Source organism: Malania oleifera, chromosome 11 (assembly GCF_029873635.1).
Source record: "Malania oleifera isolate guangnan ecotype guangnan chromosome 11, ASM2987363v1, whole genome shotgun sequence".
Lineage (NCBI taxonomy): Eukaryota > Viridiplantae > Streptophyta > Magnoliopsida > Santalales > Ximeniaceae > Malania > Malania oleifera.
Window position 1 is genome coordinate 47,927,254 of NC_080427.1, and position 20,778 is coordinate 47,948,031.

The following is a 20,778-nucleotide window of genomic DNA, read 5'->3' on the forward strand; positions in this document are numbered from 1 at the left end:
TCTCTTAGGCACATTCTCTCTTCTCTCTCTCTCATTTTGTAATATTTCTACAATAGAGAAATATTGATTGATAGTGTCCAAGGACGTAGGCACATTTAGCCGAACCTCGTTAATTCTGGTGTTCTTCCTTTTATCTATTCAGTAGTTAACTTTTGTCGGGTATAGTTGTAGTAATATATTGTGTTAATTACATGTCTAAGGAAAATTCTGTCTAGGAAAGAGGGATTTAAGCGGTCCGTTGTGACCCCCCACTTCCCTGGGAATTTACCTGGTGTAATTTTACACAATTATTTACTCTCTATTTACCTGTACAATTGTAACTGTGATAAAGTTAGGTGGAACAATCTCAAGTTTCACAACACTCTTACTAAGTCGAGCTTTGGAACTACTCAATAACAACTTAGTTTGGTTGCAACCTTAGTCCCACCTTATCAAATCCTCGAGTAGTTTGATATTGTCAAATGCTAAGGCACATAGCATGGGCAACTCATGTGCCAAGATAATAGCTTAAGATGATCTATCATGGGTTGTCTTCACATTTGATGATTGGTTAGTTTATGTTCTTATAGAGGGAGGACATAGATACTAAGCTACCCACACAATATTGTGAGAGATGGACATGATTGAAATCATGGTCCTTGATAGGGTTATTTACGATGGCTAGTTTTAATTGACATTGGTTAATTCAACATGTCAAATGCTTCATTGACATATAATGTTGTTGGGACGTTAGATAAGTCATGATTACGCCAAGTCATGATCACGAGAAAACATGCTTAATACAAAGTATTGCCCTGTATATAACATGTAGTGTTAATGTTAAATGCTTGCAGCATTAACATGTTGACCAAGTAAAGCAGTTACTTTGCAATTTTTCCTTGCTTGTAAAGCAGTTGGGGGTTTCAACTGTAAACTTTAAGTAGTTGATCGGAGTCAATTGTCTGTTAATTGACATGCAGGAGGCATAGGATATGGGGGATTTTCATGTAGTGTTCTTACACATGTTAAGCAATTGATCAGAGTTAATTGTCTGTTAATTAACATGTGGAAGGCATGGGATTCGGGGGATTTTCATGCATAGTGTTCTTACACATGTTAGAGAATGTATTCCTTGTCTTTGAACAAGAGAAACAGTTGAAAAGCGTGACCCTCATAAATGTTGTTGTCTTATAAATGTTGTCTCTCAATTTGCTACACTCTTAGGACTTAACTAACAATTAGCGTGTGATATTGACTTAACCAAATGTGCAGCTTGATGCCATTGAGTATCAAGTTGTATGCTATGAATTTAGACCCTATGACACACCCCATGTGAGATGGTATTGAAAGAACATACCTAGGATCCTACATTCCTACTTCTGAAAAGTAGCACAAGCCTTAAATTTAGAATTCAAACATCTCAGCATTTATAAATTACATTAATTCTTGTCCACATTCACCCAACCAAATCTTAATCCAAGATTTAAATACAAACTCCCACAAAGATTTATTTATTTATTTATTTGTTTATTTATTTTGAAGAAAAAGACCATAAATTCATTCAAATATCTCTTCACCTAAAAATGAAGGCCTTAAAGCATCTTTACACAAAGTAATTTGAGAGGAAGAACAAGGGAAAAAGCCTTTCTACCAACCTGAGCAGGCTTAGAATTTGAACTTTGATTCAAATGTTGTGCAATTGGAAAAAAGAAAAACAAAATAGAAAACATAGACTCTTAGACTTTTATCCAAATCCACACAAACACATCCTCAATTTTCATTTAAAAAAAAAAAACAATCTGCTATTTTTCTCAAACACTGCAGAGAACTCTCCCAAGTCTGATCATGAAACTACCTCATCAACTTATGAAACCTACCTTCAACAAAGCTTCAAAGACTAGAAAAGAATGGCACCACCATTCTTCTTTTGGGCATGAAACAGAAAATCATAACATCACATTTACAGATCTCAAACCATTAGAAAATTAAGTCCCTGTTTGGAACATCTTTCAAAAATAAGTATTTACTATGAAAGTGCTTAAATTAAATACTTGAAAATAGATGAATAACTCGCACAGATTTACCAGCTGTAGATCAGCTTCACCTCGTAGATCCTAAATTCCCTCAGTTGACCTGTTTGCTCCCCCAGTTGATGAAAGTATGGAGATGAAGCATAAATTTTGGGGTTTTTAGATCCTTTAACATGCCAGTGTTTCAAATGTACGAAACTTTGGCAACCCGAGATATAGCCGTGGATGAAATGCAATTATATATCCAAATCATCATCTGGGTCCTCATCAGAATCTGGCATCTCATCATCCGAATCACGGAAATATATTATCTCACCCTTGCCAGAGTCCCCAGCCATTTGAGACTTCAAGGTTGAAGCAGGTGCTGTATCATCTTTGACATCAGCAAGAGATCTTCGACCATCATAAATTTGTATAGGCTTGCCATTCCCTGAAGCAAGAAAAGATTGAAATACAATCATAGAATCATTGGAAGATGAAATACAATAGAAATCTATGAAAATTATATAGGGGTTTAAAATTTAGAATGATGCCACTCACGCAAAAATTCATGTTATTCCATGTAGCATGGGAATGAATAGGAATAAAATTCCTATGATGAGAATAGTTGTTTCTCTCCTTATTATGGATTTGTATAAAAAATTTACATTGTTATTTGCTTTACGGAGAAAACGCATTCAGTCTATTCCTAGGAGTACAAATGAAACGTAACATATGAAATGGGAAAGCAAGCACACATGTGCAACCCTCTTTGAGGTGCAGACACCCAAATTCAAAACAGAAAAACAAATAAATAAATAAATAAAACAAAACAAAATTGAGATGCACCAATACCTTGGTGTTCAAATGGAAGAATAACATTAGCCCTGTCTATCTGCTCTTTTTCTGAAAGCTGTAGATTGAACTGCACCTGCCAAAAGAAGCATTGTTCCAGATTTTATAATGATCCTATATATGTAAGTGTTTACTGTGTCATATCAGTAGGAGTTCCAGGGCATGCTTCTGTATGGACTAGTGTTTTTGTTCAAGAAAGTGTTCATGAGTGATTGTTTTGCCATCTTATGCCATGCATGTGCAAGCACACACAAACACGCACGCAGGTTGCAGGAATATGACAGTAAGCATGCGCACCTGTGTGCCCATGTGTGTGTGTGAGAGAGAGAGAGAGAGAGAGAGAGAGAGAGATTTTTTTCTCCAAGTTCTGCCCAAAATGAAGCTATACAACTTACCTTTGGTGAAAGGCCTTGATTTATTATTATGTCCTCTGAAGAAACAGACGTGAAGTTTATGCCCGATTGCTCAACATGAAAGAATTCACTCTAATAAACAGGAATTAAGAAAAGAATAAATAAATTTATGGCTTTCTAAGAAGAATAAAATACTTCAGATAGGAAGGGAGGGACAGAGGGAAGGTCACCATCAGTCTAACTCGTCCATTCCTGCGCTTGAACCGCACAGACAACTTCCCTTTCCTATAACTCTGTTCGAGCAAAGGTAAGTTTTCTGAATCAACTCTGGGTCCATTGGTAGAATTACTCATAGGTTCCAGAGTGGCAACCATAGAAGACATGTACTCAAAAGCAGCTGTTTCCCTGATTTCATGAAGGTCCAAATGTAACAACCAAAAGGTACAAGAAATTTGATCTGCAGCCAAACATAATAATAACAGTAATGTATCATAATAACAAATAAATAATGGAGCAACAACATCTAAAAGCTGATTCTACATGTCAAAACTGGGCATAAGTGGGAAATTTATGAATTACTAAAGCATCTGTCATTCTACCCATTAAATTTAAACATCAGTGACATTACATCTAATGGAGGTCACTAAGTTGTATGAATCTGCAGCAAAGAACATGAATGTCCACATCTCAGGGGGATCCTTTAATGGCGCCACTGCCAATTAATGTAACTAAGGGCATTCCCCCATACTATAACAGCAAAGAAGTTGAACTTTTTAGGCCAAAATAATGCCCACCTAAAATCACTCTTAAGTTGCTTTTCAAACTGTTTCCTATCCACAGTAAAACATGCCCCACAATCAACCAGAGTCTAAAAACAAGTGGCTTCTCTAACAACCATGTTTCACAGGAGGGATGAAATGAATAAAGGTAAATTGGCAGAGAAGAGGAAAGAAAAGGTGGACTCATCGCCATGAGGTAAAATGAACTATGTAGTAAATTATCCTTTTGCCTTTGTTCAACAAAATTATGATTTTACTCTTACCATAGTAGACATACTATTTTTCTTAAAATTGGAGTTTTAGAATGAGGGGTAATATGTGCACCTAATTGTAGAAGTTTTCTAATTTATAGCGATGAATGAATTATAATATCTTTCTATACCAAATAATTTAACTCTGTTGTATACTCACTAAGTTGTTTTATATATTAGTAATACTTGGTTGTGTTTAGGCTTATTATAAAGATGATATTAGCAGATTCTATGAAGTCTAGTATCTGCATACATCTCTAGAAGAAAATTTTCAAATTTTATAAGACACCTAAATTATTTATTTTAAGATAACAAGTTTGTTTGTAATCTGTGAGGGGAAGTCTTGCTGAATGATACTAAAGAAAAGGAGAAAAACAAGCAAACAAAAAAACTTCGAACAATTGTTTTCTAGTTCACTATTGTTAACACCAAAGAACTACATTTTTTGTGCCGTACGGGTGGCATAAGAGAGCTTTTGCAAAACCCATTTCCATATTGATGAAGACTTAAGTCTCAAAGACAAAGGTTTTTCAGGTGAATATTAATAATACATATTTATATTATATATAAAAATTCTAATGGATTAAGGTTGTAAGAAAGTATATTTGACAAAAATACCTTGGCCCAAATTGCACATGCCTACATCATAATAGCTGTTAAATAAGCACATTTTTTTGGGGAGTGGAGATCCATTGTTTTTAAAGAATTACATAGCTACAAGTAAACAACTCGGGATACAGAAACAACTGTAGTTACCAGAAAACGCAAAGACCTGTGAGTACAAGCGTTTCGAAATGTGGTACATTTTTGTTTTGGAACGCTAAACCTAGCGTTCCTAAGTTTCAATTCAAAATTTTTTTACAAAACATATTTTTTTTTATATGTTCAAGTGAAGAATTATCACATTATAGTTCCATCCTTATTCATTATTATCAGTTTCACAACAGAGAATCTCTTCTATATTTTCACACACTTCAATATCATTCCAGAAATATACCAGTGCCATTACATATTTTTCTCCAATGTATCTATACAAGCGTACCCTTAACATTCCACATTTTACAGCATGTGCCATAACATGATTCTTTTCCCATTCCATGAATTGAAACATTCCATGTTCTAGATAACATTGGAAACAACATTAAAGATCTTCATCCAAAAATTCAAAAACAATTCTTAGCCTTATAACCTGTTTCTATCACAAACAACATTAGCAAAGCGATGGCATGGGCGTTCCCAAGCAAACAACAGTCACTAGGTGAAAAATGCCCAGAATCATATGTACTTAAATGCTTAGAGGCCAACCCTATTCAGAGCAAGTCGCAGCAGCAATGCAATGGCACATGTGCCCATGTGAAGCCTAGTTGCTAGGTGTTACAAGCATAGAATCACCTCGACATAAAGCTTGCAGTATTACCAAATAAAAAAATACAGAGGGTGATCTTAAAAGTTTTGAAGGGGCTGCCTCAAGATTCTACTTCAATAGAATAGGCAGAACCCTGTCAGTCTTTTTATCATCTACTTGGCAAACTGCTTAAGCTTCGAAGCTAGCAATTTCAGAATAGCATAATGAATATAACCCTTTCTAAGAAGATCTGAACTAAAAAATAGATATATACCATGGCTACGAAGGTTGCTTAAAAGGCTTGCAGCTAATGGCATAGATGTATGTCTCAAAATTTCAGATACCTGGGAAGAAATGCTACAAATCATTACACATATACATATGTGCATGGACACATACATACGCAGAGAGAGAGAGAGAGAGAGAGAGAGAGAGAGAGAGAGAGAGAGAGAGAGAGAGAGAAACTGCCCACCAGAGAGTATAAATGTTAAGAAAAACAGTAAAAATTATAATGAAATAACCAGAAACAATTGTGCTACAAAGGAGACAATGTGGATGGGTTTAATCCAGTATAACCCAAACCCAAGAATAAGAGCTGCAATCTTGGGGGTACATTTCAAACCTCAGGTTGGATTCCCCAACCAGATCTGACCAATAGCTTGGTTGGACTTGGGTTGACAACTTGGCAATCCAAGCCAAATTGAACCCAGTGACCCAGTCTACTGAGCATTATATCGATCTACAATACTAATGAAAATAGTTCATTTGGATACATTAGGAGTTGCCATTTTTTTTAAAATATTTTTTTGAATTAGAAGTAAAGAGATATTAACATATAGAGCATATAAAATCATTAAGATTGGCAACAGATCTAATTAAAGATATCAACAACCAATCCTCGTTCCCAACTATTTGGCATCAGGTTTATTTCGTTCATATATCGTTCAGAACTTCAGATTAAGGCCAACACTTCTTTTTAATATACATTTCATTAAACCTCCTACTATTAACTCAGACCATGTTCTTCGTAGTCTCTTCTTGTACTAGTAGTACACTCCACCTCAATCAAATCATTTCCGAACATTTATTAGTCCCCACTACACTGTACACATGACCAACCATGTCAACCAGTTTTCTCTCATCTTCAATTAATGCTACCCTTATCCTTTCACGCATGCTATAACTTGTCATGTAATATTTCCTTGGACAGCTGTTTACAATAAGGATAAAATGTCATAATTCAAAATGGTTTTAAATGATAATTTTAGTCATATGTATTATTAACCCCTCCCCCCCACCCCCCCTTCTGTTCCCCTAATTCAAGTTTCTCGTAGTTCCCAGTTTTCAAAACATAGATAAAGTTACAACAATTTGTCAATGGAACAGAATGAAGGGCAGTACTCAAAATGCAAAGGAAAAAAAAAATTGTACACGTGTAAAACAGTCAACTCTTCACCCAACTTGACTGACCTTACATATCTCAACATAACTCAAGCTTGGGTTGAACAAGATGAACAAAAAGGCTGAGTTAGGATGTGTGGTGCTTGGATAGCCTTTTTAATACTCATGAATCAGACTTAAGTCACCCTTCAAAATTCAACCTGTCCCAGAAGTAAGCAGATATACTAATTGGAGGGTCCAAATAAATTTCCAGCAGCACAACACAACAGAAACTTTGATTAATTTTGTAATGAAAAACAAATATTTAATCAAGTTGTGCAAGAGTCTTGGTACCAAAGTTCTACAAAATTTGCATCAAATAAAAAATACATCACAATTTCCAGCTTCTAACATTCAAAATTACAAGGGCAATAAAGATTTTTAAAAACAATGGATTTTTTTTTTGGCGTGGAGTCATGGTTTTCTTTCTCCTTTTCTATTTCAACAAATATCAATGCCATTTTTTAGGGTTTCAGCTAAACTCTGAACCTATGATTTATGACCAAGTTTTGATAACACACACGATGACTCCCCAAAATGTAAATGCAACCACAGACCTATACTTGCAGAATAATCATACAGAATTAAACAATGATAAAGATGATAACCACACAAGAAGGCCTTTACTAACTAAAACAACATGACAATCCTACACTTCTCAAAGCCTTGTATAGACAAGCTAAAAAAGGTGTCAGCATAATTGTTAGATATGGAACCAAGTGCAGACGCTAGCTGAATGGCAATTCTCAATAGGAAGAGCTATCCAATATACTATAATTATGAACTAATAACTTGTTTCTTCAACCTACATTTTGGACTTAAATTTCCATAGGGGAAAATCCCATACTTGAGCACTAAACCAACGAAAAAATATGAGTTAATTGTGCTTGTGAAGCACGGCTTCCCAAAATTTCAAAACTATTTCTTTATCATACAAAATAACACTTAAAAACATGTTAACACGACATGTTCACTGGGAAAAGAATAACCCCACTGAAACGGAATTTGTAATTCTAGTAATCTATACTATTTTTTAAGAAAGTCAAGCAGGCCTATGCCAACTTTTTTGAAAATAAAAATTAAAAATGGACATCATTTAAAACCCTCCATTAAAACCATTGCTAGCTGTTTGGACAAGAGAGTATTTTAGTTAATTGAATGACTGTTTGCATATAGTCTACACCTTTCCAAACATGAAACTGCCCAGCATAAGGCCATAAACACTACACCCAAGTTCCCAACACAACTCTTTTAGACAAAATGTTCTTCTTGAATAGCCTTTAGTTCAATGAATGATTCAAAGTTTCAAACACCGTAACTGCAAAAAAGCATGAAACTGCAAGCAATTCAAAAATGTGCCCAACTTTGCTGTCATGACTAACAATCTGTTTTTGCTGCATCCAGCCAACTCAAAAAAAAGCTCCCAGGACAACCAGAAATAAAATATCTAACTGACCTATGATTCTGCAAATTTTTAACAGAATTCTGCAAAGTGCAAACAATGAGTTATTGACTCACATGATGTTTTTGTTTTTTGTCTCTTCAGTTAAAACTATGTCTCTGGCAACTTTTTGGTCCACAATTGTCACTTGACAGGAAGCTTCCATGCAACATCCAAAGAAAAAGACTAGACTTCTGCCAAAAAAATACTGCCATCTAAAATGACTCATTAGATGTCATCAATAAAACTCCAAATACAGGATGAATGGTTGCAAGGAATATGTAAAATCATGAGTAATTTGGTATATGATTGTTGCTTAGTAGGAAGTTTCAGTGCAACACCCCAAGGAAAGACAACTAAACTTTGTTCTAGTATGCCATATACGGATTGCACACCAAAACTTTTCTTACCATACAGAAAACAGTATAGATGGTTCAAAAGAAGAATTAGACCCATGTAGTACAAACAATCAGCTTTCTCATTCACATATTATCTATAGGTATCACCATGACCCCTAACAAAATTTACAATTACAGAAATGCACATTACCAAGTCCATCGCAACAGAGAAACGACCCTTTCCTTCTCCAATCAGCCCTGTGATAACAAACAGCAATCCTCATCAAAGAACAAAAGATTGAATCGACAAAATGTAAATAAACAAATAAATGGATAAAATCATTAAGAAGTCTGCAGAAGAATAAATTTTATGCCCATTTTCATATACACCCTGCAGGGCTTCAACTTCATGCTGGCCATGAAGAAGAGTTAACCCCCTCCCAAAAATAACAGTAATAGATAAATTTACTCAGACAGAGCAGAACAACCAAAAAATTCACGCACACATAGCAACAAACAAACAAAGAGTGCTGCAACTATACCTTTACCCAATTCAATTATAGAAGAGAACAACTTATCAACATCCCTCACATCCTTGCACAGACTCACTGTCGAAGTTGAGGCTTCCTGAGAGATATTGCTAATCTTTCCACACCTCATAAGCTGATCTTTCCAACCCAGAGGATCCGTATAACAATCCAATATCTGAAACCTACAACATCAGGTTAATTCACGCCCTCAAGCATCAGTATAGAAGTCCTGGATTCAAGTTAGACACTACACAACAAAACACGGTCCTGTTTGTGCCCATAAAATTTGGGAAATAAACTAAAATTATTAAGAATAATTTCATCATTTGTAATCAAAGAAAACATGGTGTTTATATTATCATTTCGTGTTATTTCCCTCAATTTAATAGGCAATCAAACAGCGTGTGCGCATGCGCTGAGTAGAGACTCTTCACCATTTGCGGGGCGATTCGAGATTCACTCCTCTGCTCTCAAGCAAATTAACATAAAACGATGGACTCCGGGAAAAGGCAACTAGCACGAGACCTCTGTAGCGAACATACTGAAATATTAGAATGCATGAATCGAAAAATGGAAACTAGATACGATATTGGCTTCCGAAAATTGAAGCTAGCTACCGCGACTGAGACTTTCCCGCCAAAATGTTGGATGAGTGTTGGATAAGAACGTGATTGAAGACATCGAGTCCGAAAGGTGAGTGTACAGAATCCCTAATGGTTAAAGCAGGTGCAAGTTCTCCCTCTAGTGATCCATCCCGCAGAGCTCTGCACATAGATTCCGCCATTGTTGAGGTTGAGCGCTTCACCCTCAACCACAGCGCCTGAACAAAACCCTAATTTTTCCCCGATACGCTCTGCGAATATTTCCCAGACAGATGAACAGAAACTGCATTTTCAAGACACGATTCGTGCCTTCGAAGCACGATTTAAAGCACTAATCATTATTAAACACGTCCCGTGTTGCAAGCTAAACCAAAATTAAAAGCCTTTAACTATTTTTTAATTGTCAAAATGAAAATGGCATTCAAATTTCAATACCCATATTGAGATTTTTTTTTTCCTTGTAATTAATAAATAAACCCAACCATCATAAAATAAAGCACTAGATTTTAGCTGTTTTAGATTTTGATACATAATTTTGAAAAAAAAAAATTGAGTATTATTCCAAACTTCTAATCATTGTTGGAAAAAAGTGTTTGGCACGAAAATAATTGACCCAAACTTATTCTAAAATAAATAAAAATGAAATTCCTATCCATTTATAAATTTTTTCGCTCCAAACCCATTGTATTAAGAAATACCAAAATTGGGATGTGCAATAAACGTTGTTTTTTCAATTTACATTGCATAGTTTTAATATAAAAATTGGCATGAAAGGAAAGCATACACAAAGGGAAAACATGAAAGGAATCAAGCAGTAGCAAGGAAAACCGTTGACGATAAGGCTCTAACCGTTGACAGTCTGGCTCGGGACACCTAGGGCAAATTTCAAATTTTGAAATGTGCACATTAATATGGTTGAGGTTTTGAGGAAAAAACTTATGGAACTCTCTATGTGTGTTATATTTGATGTATTTAGAGTAATGATTGAAAGTTATTAAGAGAATTGAGAGGATTCTTGTATTGCTCATGTAATTTACACAAAAAGATAGTGAATCCTTGTCGTTTGCTCTCATGGATGTAAGCATTGTCGAACCACGTAATTCCTTATGTATTTGTGATTATTATTACTTCCTTTAATTTGTTGTGATTGTTAATTGTTCTGTATATTCACTATTAAAGTGTTGCATTGTGTGTTTGATTCTTTACATACAAATATATATTTCTATTGTGCATATTTAGGGGTTTTACACAACAAATTGGTATCAGAGGATTGCTGTAATGGTCTCTGCATCTTCACCTACGAAATTTGACATTGTCAATGCAACGTCCCTCAATTTATAAACATAAAATCTCATATAATAGATAAAATGGTCGACCCGAACCCGTGGGTTGCGGGGACACCTGTCAAACACAGCGGAAAACCTAGCAGCAGTAAACATAAAAATCTCAAACATCCAATCATAAAACATAATACCAGAACTTTCTATTAACATCAATATACTGTTTATATGTACAATCTCCAAAAAAGTCAAAAACATCACTAGAACCATACAACAAAAATCTCCTAATCCTAGTTCGACGCTTACCCTTCTAGTAGGGAAGCACCAATCACTCAATGGCGGCCCTGACCCGCTGGTCTCTTTGGGTTTCCTAAAAAGTTAATTAATGTTGGGGCTGATACACTTCTCAGTAAGGGAAAATAAACTAAATACACAGCTGTGTGGTAACATGAACATTTAAAGTGCTTATACATATACAGTACATTTCATAACTCTGAAAATAATCATAATATTATACTAGATGATCATGTACTTTTATATTTGTTAATAAATCATAACATACATAAACATCTGTTATAACTCATAATACTGAAAATATACCCAGGATGAATAGCTAACTAATGTCATGTATTACCCCCCATGACAGGTTGTGCAGCCCGAAGGCGGGACCCGACAATGGCTGGCCGACCATTACCGAATCAAATATGTCTGTAAGTACGATGGGCCCCCCACACCCTGGTCCGGACTGCCAGGTGGACGTCCACATTCTACTGAAAGCCACATTGACTATCCATCTCCCATCCCCTTGTGAGACGATTAGCACTAATCTGAAGTAGATATCTGATCTATACATATAGTTATGGTACCGAACCCTGAACTGAACTAAACTAACATCCTGACTGTAATAACATATAATACATGAACATACATAATATCATCACGGCCTCGTGCCAAAAACATAGATACGGCCTCGTACCGAAATCATACATATGACCTCGTGCCAAAATCATAGTAAATACGGTTTCGCGCCGATAACATAGTAAATACGGGTTCACACCATTAACATAAATACATGGCCTCGCGCCAAAATCGTAAATACGGCCTCGTACCGATAATATAAATATGGCCTCGCGCCAGATACGTTTCAGGTATTTACATTCTGAAAATAACTCATTTATCATATATTCGTCAAACTCAATATAGCATAACTCGTCTTTCCAAAATACCTGAAAATGTTTTTTTCTCGTAAAATCATTCATATCATGATTCGCTCCACATAAAAGTAATGTTCATGCCACACATGTGCTGTTAAGTCTTACTTCATATTTTAAAATCATCATTTCTGGCATCTTATACATACATATACATTTGCATCACAATAGTAGTATTTTCCAATCATACATTTCATATGTAATATACAAAGATAGCATAGGCTTTTTTGAAAATAAATGTGCTCATAATTAATAATAATATGCATGGAAAATTTCTGCTTTAGTTTATTCTCTTACCTGGCTACTGAGAAAGCCCCCTAAAATCCTAGCCTGACCCCCGTAGAATTTCCTACTCAATGCCCTAAAACTAAAAAATCCTAGTATTAATCATCAGTATTTTCATGCATACATCAATTTCTATAACTACCATAAAGTCTAATTTGGCTTAAAAAGCCTTACCTTAACTCTGGGATGATTTCCAACTTCGTTTCCCCAATGATCTACTTTGGCAAACTTGTAGAGAACTTCGCCAGGAGCGTCATGGTAGCCTCAGATCTTCAATCCAGCGTAAAACCAGCCCAAAATCAAAGAGAGAGAGTGAGAGAGCCGAAAAGGAGAGAAAGGAGTGTGAAAAATGAATAAACAATCGGATTTTTCATATATATAGACAGCAGAATTCGTCGACGAGTCCGATCTTCGTCGACAAGTTCTTCATAAATTTCGTCGACGAGACCCTGTGTTCGTCAACAAAATTCAGACTACCTCCGAACCACTCTCGGCATTTTCTCGTCGACGAAGTCGTGTGTTCATCGACGAAATTTCTAAAGACTTCGTCGACGAAACCCTATGATCGTTAACAAACTCAGACAATCTCTTAAAAATTATTTTATTCCCAAAATGCAATGTCGTCGACAAATACTCCGCGTTCATCGACGAAGTCTATGGCCTCCTTCTGTTTTTGTCTCTATTTCCCTCTCTCTTTATTACTCAAATTTCCATTTTAAATTTGGGTCATTACAGTCAAATTTGATGGAATCGAGAATTTCAGTTTGTGGCAAAGAAGGGTGAAGGATCTCTTAGTGCACCCTTATACGGAATTTAACTGGAAGGCATTGATGAAGCAACTTGGAATAAATTGGGGGCAACAATAGTATCAACCATCCAACTTTATTTGGCTGATGATGTGTTGTTTCACATCATGGATGAGGATTCTTCGACATCAGTTAGGCGAAAACTAGAAAGCCGATATATGTTTAAGGGTCCATCAGAATCTGAAAATGTAGTGGAAGGAGACTCGAAACGCAGTGATGGTGATATGCTATGTGTTTCATCGAGTTTGGAATGCCTCATGGGTGATTCTTGGATCCTAGATACCGGATGCTCTTATCACATGACATCAAATGGAAAATGATTTGACACCTACAGGTCAGTTAATACTAGTTGTATTTCAATGGGAATTAATATTTCATGCAAAATATTTGGTATTGGAAATGTCAAAATCAAAATGTGTGATGGTGTTGTGAGAACCATATGTGATGTAAGGTATGTATCGAGTCAAAGGAAGAATGTAGTTTCATTGGTCACTTTATATTGTAACAGATATAGTTACAAGTATGAAAGTGGAGAAATGAAAGTATGTGCAGGCGACTCGATAGTAATGAAAGGAGAAAAAGTAGTGGGAAATATCTATGCACTGTAGGGTAATATGGTTGTAAGTGGAGCTGCAGTTGTAGAATCTGAGTTAGATGTTATGTGGCATATGCGGTTATGGCATATAAGTGACTACATGTATTCAGATGTTTGGGAACCAATGAAGATAGCATCACGGGGCAGACATATACTTTTTGTGGATGTATCATTAAAGGTCTTGGTTTAGCTCATATGGCACAAGCTTGATGTTGATATGTTTGCCAGGTTAAATTTGTGGTTGAGGTGGAGTACTAGATCGGGAGAGAGATCCTCAAATCAGACATTAAGACTGAGTACGCTGGTGAAGTCAATGAGTATGACCCGTTTCTTGTGTGACCAATTGTCAAAGGTATCACTAGATGGGAGAGTTGCAGGTGAATTGTGGGTAGGTTTTGCAATAGATTACTTGGGTGTGAGTGGATGTCCATTGATGCATTGTTCTAGTGATGGAGGATCTAGGCTTGGTGTTATGTCCAGACAGTATTTAAAAAGATTTGCATATTCCATTTCATATCATATGTCACACTCGTTTAGTCAAAAATCTGCTATATAGCATATAACTCGATAAATATCATTTAAATGGAAAATAAGTGGTCCAAGCATCTCCTACATTAAGATTAATACAAATAAAGAAGTTTTGAAAAGTTTGGAGATCATATGCCAAAACCCTCATTTTTATCAAAACCGTAAAATCGTAAAACTGGCATTTTAACGCGCTGAAACTTTGCAAATAAGCAATCAATACTTGCATATAAACATAAGCTAACTTTTTTGTGGTTTAGTTTTCTAAAAATACTGATGTAAACAAATCTCCTTACCTTTTTCCAGAATACAGAAATACGAACTATTCGGCTCAAAAACAATGAACCGAGTTCTCAAAACCTAAAAATCATATAACAACACTTCAACATAATTCTATTTACTACAGACCTACTGAATCAGAAACTAAATCAAACCCTTACCTCGATTTCGGGATAAAACTCAGAAGTCCTTGAAACGAAGATCCAATCTGCTATAATCGTAGAGATTTTTCCCCTGATCCGCATAGTAACGTTAGATCATGGATTCAGGTGACGAACAACGAAGGAATCGAAGAGAGAGAGAGAGAGGGGAGAGAGAGAGAGAGAGAGAGAGAGAGAGAGAGAGAGAGAGAGAGAGAGAGAAAGTTTGGAGTTTCTTAGCCATGAAGCAATGAAAAATGATATTTATAGACCTCTTGACCCGGTCAAACTCGTTGATGAATGGTGCCTTCGTCGATGAGCCATTGAAGGCTCTTCATCAACAAACCTATGTCCTTCATCGACGAACCCTTTGTCTGATATTTTTCCCGTCGATCGGAATCTCTTTGTCACCAAGGAATTGAATTTTGGTGACGAACCATAGAAGGGCCTTCATCGACAAGAACCCTGGCTTCGTCGACAAGAACCTTGGTTTCGTCAATGAAGCCTGCTAAAATTACCTTTTTATCCTTTTTCTTATTTTATGGGTTCGAGTCTCTACACAAAATTCCTACGTCCCCGCCTTGGCTCACCAGCACAAGGATTCCACTATAAGCTCACTTCACAGGTGGAGCGGCACCGGTTACAACCAGGTCAATTAACGGGGCTGACCTCAACCTGCAACTACACCTTACCAGGATGGTGCACCTAACTTTCCTAATTGGGTCTAAGTCAATTCGGGACTATTCAACAAGTCTAATCTCCCTCTTTAGACCCACGCCTGGAATAAAACAAATATTCAATATAAATTTTGCATACATGGAAATATGCTTCTCAACAAACAGATATGTACTACAATACAGTCCAAATAATAATGCAAATACAGATGATAGTAAATATGCTCAATGCTAATTATATGTGCTAAACACTCAATCTAATGTGAATATACAATCAATATCTAGAGTGTATTTTCAAGCAAACTTTGAAACAAATAATCAATGTAAATCAATCACACCAAGTTTCAAAGTGTTCCAACAACAATATTCGAAATATCTCAAATACGATTTTCTCAAATAATAACTTAAGAGATATTTAAAATATATGTAAGCTTGTGAAAAATTATTTTGCAAATCAGAAACCACAAGCTTAATGAGTCTTGCAATCAAGATGCAAAGACTCACTAGTTATGAAGATTTTTCCCACAATATAAGAACTCTCAATATTAGTTAAATCGGTGAAAAAATCCAAGCTAAGAACTCTCAATAAAATAAACAATCAATATAAACCAAGGAGAGTTTTAGCAACTAGAAACACTCAATAACACTCTTAGGAAGTTGGATTTCTCATAGGAATAGCAAAAAGTGAGTGTATGGATTCAGTATGAGAAATATATGATCTTTGAAAACAGAGGATTTTTTACTAATCAAATATGCTTATTCATGCTTAATTTTTGCAAATGAAGTCATATATATAGACTTTGCCAAAATTATAGTCGTTAAGGACACATTGGGTATTTTGGAAAATGATTAATTGAGTTTAATTAAAAATAACCTAGTTTAACCTGGGTAAAATTTGAGCAACCCAAAAGGTTCGGTCGACTGGAGTGCTCAGTTCGGTCGACCGGGATTAATTTGAACTAAGAAGATGGTCGACCAAACATGAGACGATTCTTAAGCTCCGAGGTTTGGTCGACTATATTGAGTTCGGTTGACCGAATTTGGGTGTTCGGTTGACCAGCCAAATTTTCTTCTAAACGTTTGATCGACCAGGCGGTTGGGATCTCCCCACATGTCTGTTCGGTTGACTAGAGCGTTGATGTACAATTTATGGACAGTTGACCGAAGGGTCAAAATGTTGACCCTAAGGAGGTTCGGTCGACCGAAGTGTGCTGAGTGTTGGGGTTCGGTCGACCGAACATGCCAACCTTGTGCATTTTGGTCCTATTCTTCTTATAAAGTTGTCCCTAATCACATGGTACTTAATTATAAGACAATAGGGGGCCTTTTCATGCAAAATTTTGGAACCTATGGTCGATCTAAGGCCTTTGAGCATATACCCTAAAAATCTAGCGTCAGTTGACCGAATCCGTAAGGTCATTCAACGGTCTTGAGCATATAATCCTATCATGCATGTGATGCAATTATTACATACCATATTATATTATAGACCAAGTAAAAAATGAATGCAAATACAATATCAAATAGGTCTTCATTCTTTCGCTTCTTCAGATGTCATAATATATATGAAGCATGATCTTTGCAGTTTGTATGGTCTCCTTGAGTTCCTACCATCAGTGCATGCTAAGGATGAACCTGTTCAAGAAGCTTAATGTATAGGTGAGAAACATTGATTTTATCATAATCAAAATGGGATTAGACTCAAAGAGTCAACAGAGGGGTTTTGCAGCTGAGAGAGGAGAGAGAGATTTTGAATTTTTTACAATAAAATAACATGCAGCCCCTTATATACTATTCTGTATTTGGCCAAAACCGTCGATGGTTTTCTTAGGCTCCCAAAAAACTGTCACCGATTTTGTCTTTAACCAACCCCAATTTTCACTGTTACCCCTTTTACCCGGTTGCAATAAAACCATATAACTGTCGATGATTTTCTTAGCTCTTCAGAAAATCGTCGCTGGTTTTCTCCTCTCCAGACCATTTTCCTCTTTTCTTATATTTTTCTTATCATTTTTATTTTCCGAGTCTCTACATATATATGAAGTTTTAGCTTAGGAGACTAGCAGGATCATGGTGGGCCCATATGCACTATCAGACCACCACTTAGGTATAAATTTCGCATTTTGGAGTTTTATACTTTCATTACTATCAGTAGCAAGGTTTATACTATTTTTCAAGTTGTCGTGCATAGATGGATGAGTGTTATGATGGAGGAAATGAATGTACTGCATATGAACCAGGTGTGGGAGTTAGTGAGGCTTCTAATGAGGAAGAGGGTGATAGGATGCAACGGGGTGATATATCTGTTGTGTGTGAATGACATGTTATTGATTGGGAAGGCTTTAACTGAAGCTAATCAGTTAGGAACTCTATTGAAAGGTTTTGACATGAATGTGTTCGGTACAACCAAGAAGGGTTTTGGTTTGATGATTCGCATGGATAGAGGTGCAGGGAGATTAGTGTATCTTAGGGTGGCTTTGTGGACGGAACCGCATGGAGACTTTGTTTGTCATCTCAGGGGGGATTCTGTGGAGAATTGATATGAAATTTCTACTGCTCAGTACCACAATGATGGACTGTGATGTCTGGGATATGTCAAAGGTCCCCCCTGATGGTGCAATGGGGTGTTTCGATAGGCAACAGAGTGGATCGTCAGTTGTGAGATTTGTTGAAGACTATGTAGGGGGCTTTGGTGATATAAGGCTTGCAGCAGCTTTTGTGTTTACTATTGTAGGAAGGTCTTGTTGAAAGCTTAGAGCGAGTCTCGGGTTATTGCATCTACGACTAAATCGAGGTTGATGGTAGAAACCGAAGCTACCATCGACAAGTTTAAGCGGCGTTGCTTGGACTTGGTGTTTGTCTTTAGTTGCTAGATAGGAGGCAATCCCAACCTAACATCCCAAGTAACGCCCCGAACCCTTAAACCCGGTCTGGTGCGTTATACCTGATTAAATCCTGATAATCCATAAATAAATATCATATACACAATGGAAAATATAAACATAATCTCCACAGATATAATACCCGAGTTTACTATTTTTATCTATAATCCATAATAACTATTCATCCACTTGTATTCTCATATGTACACATATCTCCAAAACGTAACCAACACTTCCAGTATTCACAACCATCCAATTTTCCAAAAGACTTAAAACATAAACATAAAACATAAAACGTAAAACATAACTTATTTACATCCCAAAATATCATCAAAATGTTTATACCCCTTTTCTCTTTCTATAATCCCAAAAATGCTATCAACCTTGAGCTTCTCTAAGCTCGTTTACGTGGTGGTTCTAAAAAGATAAATTTGTAATCGGGTGAGACACATCTCAATAAGGGAAAGAAACAATATATATTAAAAACAACGTATGGTCAACATGAGATTCATAAATAATATTTTAATATCATTTGGAAAACCATTAACATAAACTCTGATATCATTTTCTGAACTTAATCAAACACATGCAAAATATTCACCCACGAGACTACCCAAGGATAGGAATGATTACCTGCCCATACAAGTAGCACCCCTCTGCTTTGGTATATTAGGCAACCCAAAGGTCACAACTAAAGCATACCAAGGCACTCACCTTACTCAGAAAGCCCTCAAGTGATAAATTAATCTCGTACTCACACAGTTCATACAAAGTTTACCAGAAAAGACCCTTGAGAATAGGGAAATCTACCTGCCCATACAAAATAGTTTTCCTCTGCCCTAGTGCGTTATGCAGCCTATTGCTACATCTGATATTACTAGTGCACTCACCTTTCTCAACAAGCCTTCAGGAGAAGAGTTTGCCCCGCCCTAGCGTAACATGTTCTACTAGCATAAATACCTGATAATACCATAATACGTTATTCTTTTTGTCGTTATTCAACCATCCATAACTGTTCATGTTCATAACTTTAGCATTTCATAACAATTCACTTTACGTAACTTTTCATATTTTACATCGTTCACATTTCATATTTTATATTCATTTCATTCACGTTTCCTTTTCATTTCATTTTCATTACATTCATTCATACTACAATTCCTTTTAGCTGTACATCAATTAGTCCACATAAATATGCACTAGAATTTGCTAACACATCTCCTTTTAGCTGTTATCAATTAGTCTACAGCTCTTTTTAGCTGTCATTGTATATATGGTTGCATTATCATACACAAGCAACATAATCCTTATAACATTTCATTAATAGTGCATTTCTTACATATTTTGCATCTTATACATATAACATACTTTCAAACAGCATTACTATCCACCTATGCCACACATTTTAGCAGAAAAGTTCATACATTGCCTGTAAAATAAATCAACCAACATTTAACGTTTATATACTAAAAATACCTTTCATTTCTTACATAATTATCCTGAGAATATATTCCACTTTCATCAGTTCATTTTCACATATACATAGCTAAATAAGCAACCCTAAGCTCAGAAAACATAATTTACATGGTTGGCATTTTATACTCGCATGAAAACATATATACATATATATAACATATTCCATTTCATTTAATTCATTAAAACCTGATTTAATATATAAATTTCCCCCTTATCTGAATCCTTGAATTACACCAACAGGTATCCCAAACTGATGCCAATGATGCTCACTCGGTCCCTAGTTCAAAAACCCTAGTTTAATTAAATAATCTCAAATAAACTACTATTTCAGCAATTTCTCAATTTATAAACCTTAAATAACTTTTAAAAGCCTAAAACTGAGAATCCAGACTCTTACTTAAAAGCCTAAAACTGAGAATCCAGACTCTTACTTCAACTTAGGAGCGTTTCCCGAAATGCCTAGTTTAAGAAACTAATTTGCTAGATGTGTAGAGAATCTTCCTTAGAACATTGTAGCGAATTAAGTTTAGCGATTCAGGCTGAATCCGGGCTGAAAAGCTAGAGAGAAGGGAGAGGAGATGACCTAGAGAGAGAAAATCGAAGGAAATTTGATTTCCTTCGCGTGGAAGCAACCCTGATTCAATTTATAAAAGCTGTTGCCACGTAGACTCATCAATGAGAAAGTAAGACTAGTCGACGACCC

At 36.0% G+C, this 20,778-nt stretch overlaps 1 protein-coding gene across 2 annotated transcripts; it reads right to left on the reverse strand.

Moving 5' to 3' along the window:
• Positions 1-1,875: 1,875 nt before the first annotated feature.
• On the reverse strand, positions 1,876-10,220 carry LOC131168275 (elongator complex protein 5). Of its 2 annotated transcripts, none has more exons than XM_058127587.1 (9): positions 9,938-10,220; positions 9,755-9,847; positions 9,333-9,502; positions 9,002-9,048; positions 5,846-5,915; positions 3,427-3,653; positions 3,239-3,328; positions 2,844-2,919; positions 1,876-2,439 (listed from the first exon to the last, which is right to left on the reverse strand). In XM_058127587.1, exons 1-9 carry the CDS (start codon positions 10,102-10,104, stop codon positions 2,246-2,248), a joined length of 1,134 nt encoding a protein of 377 aa, XP_057983570.1. In that variant the 5' UTR covers positions 10,105-10,220; the 3' UTR covers positions 1,876-2,245. The 2 variants fall into 2 exon arrangements, with proteins under 2 accessions (XP_057983570.1, XP_057983568.1); XM_058127585.1 differs by lacking the exon at positions 5,846-5,915 and adding an exon at positions 8,530-8,660 and having other exon boundaries at positions 3,427-3,601.
• Between the last annotated feature and the right edge of the window lie 10,558 nt (positions 10,221-20,778).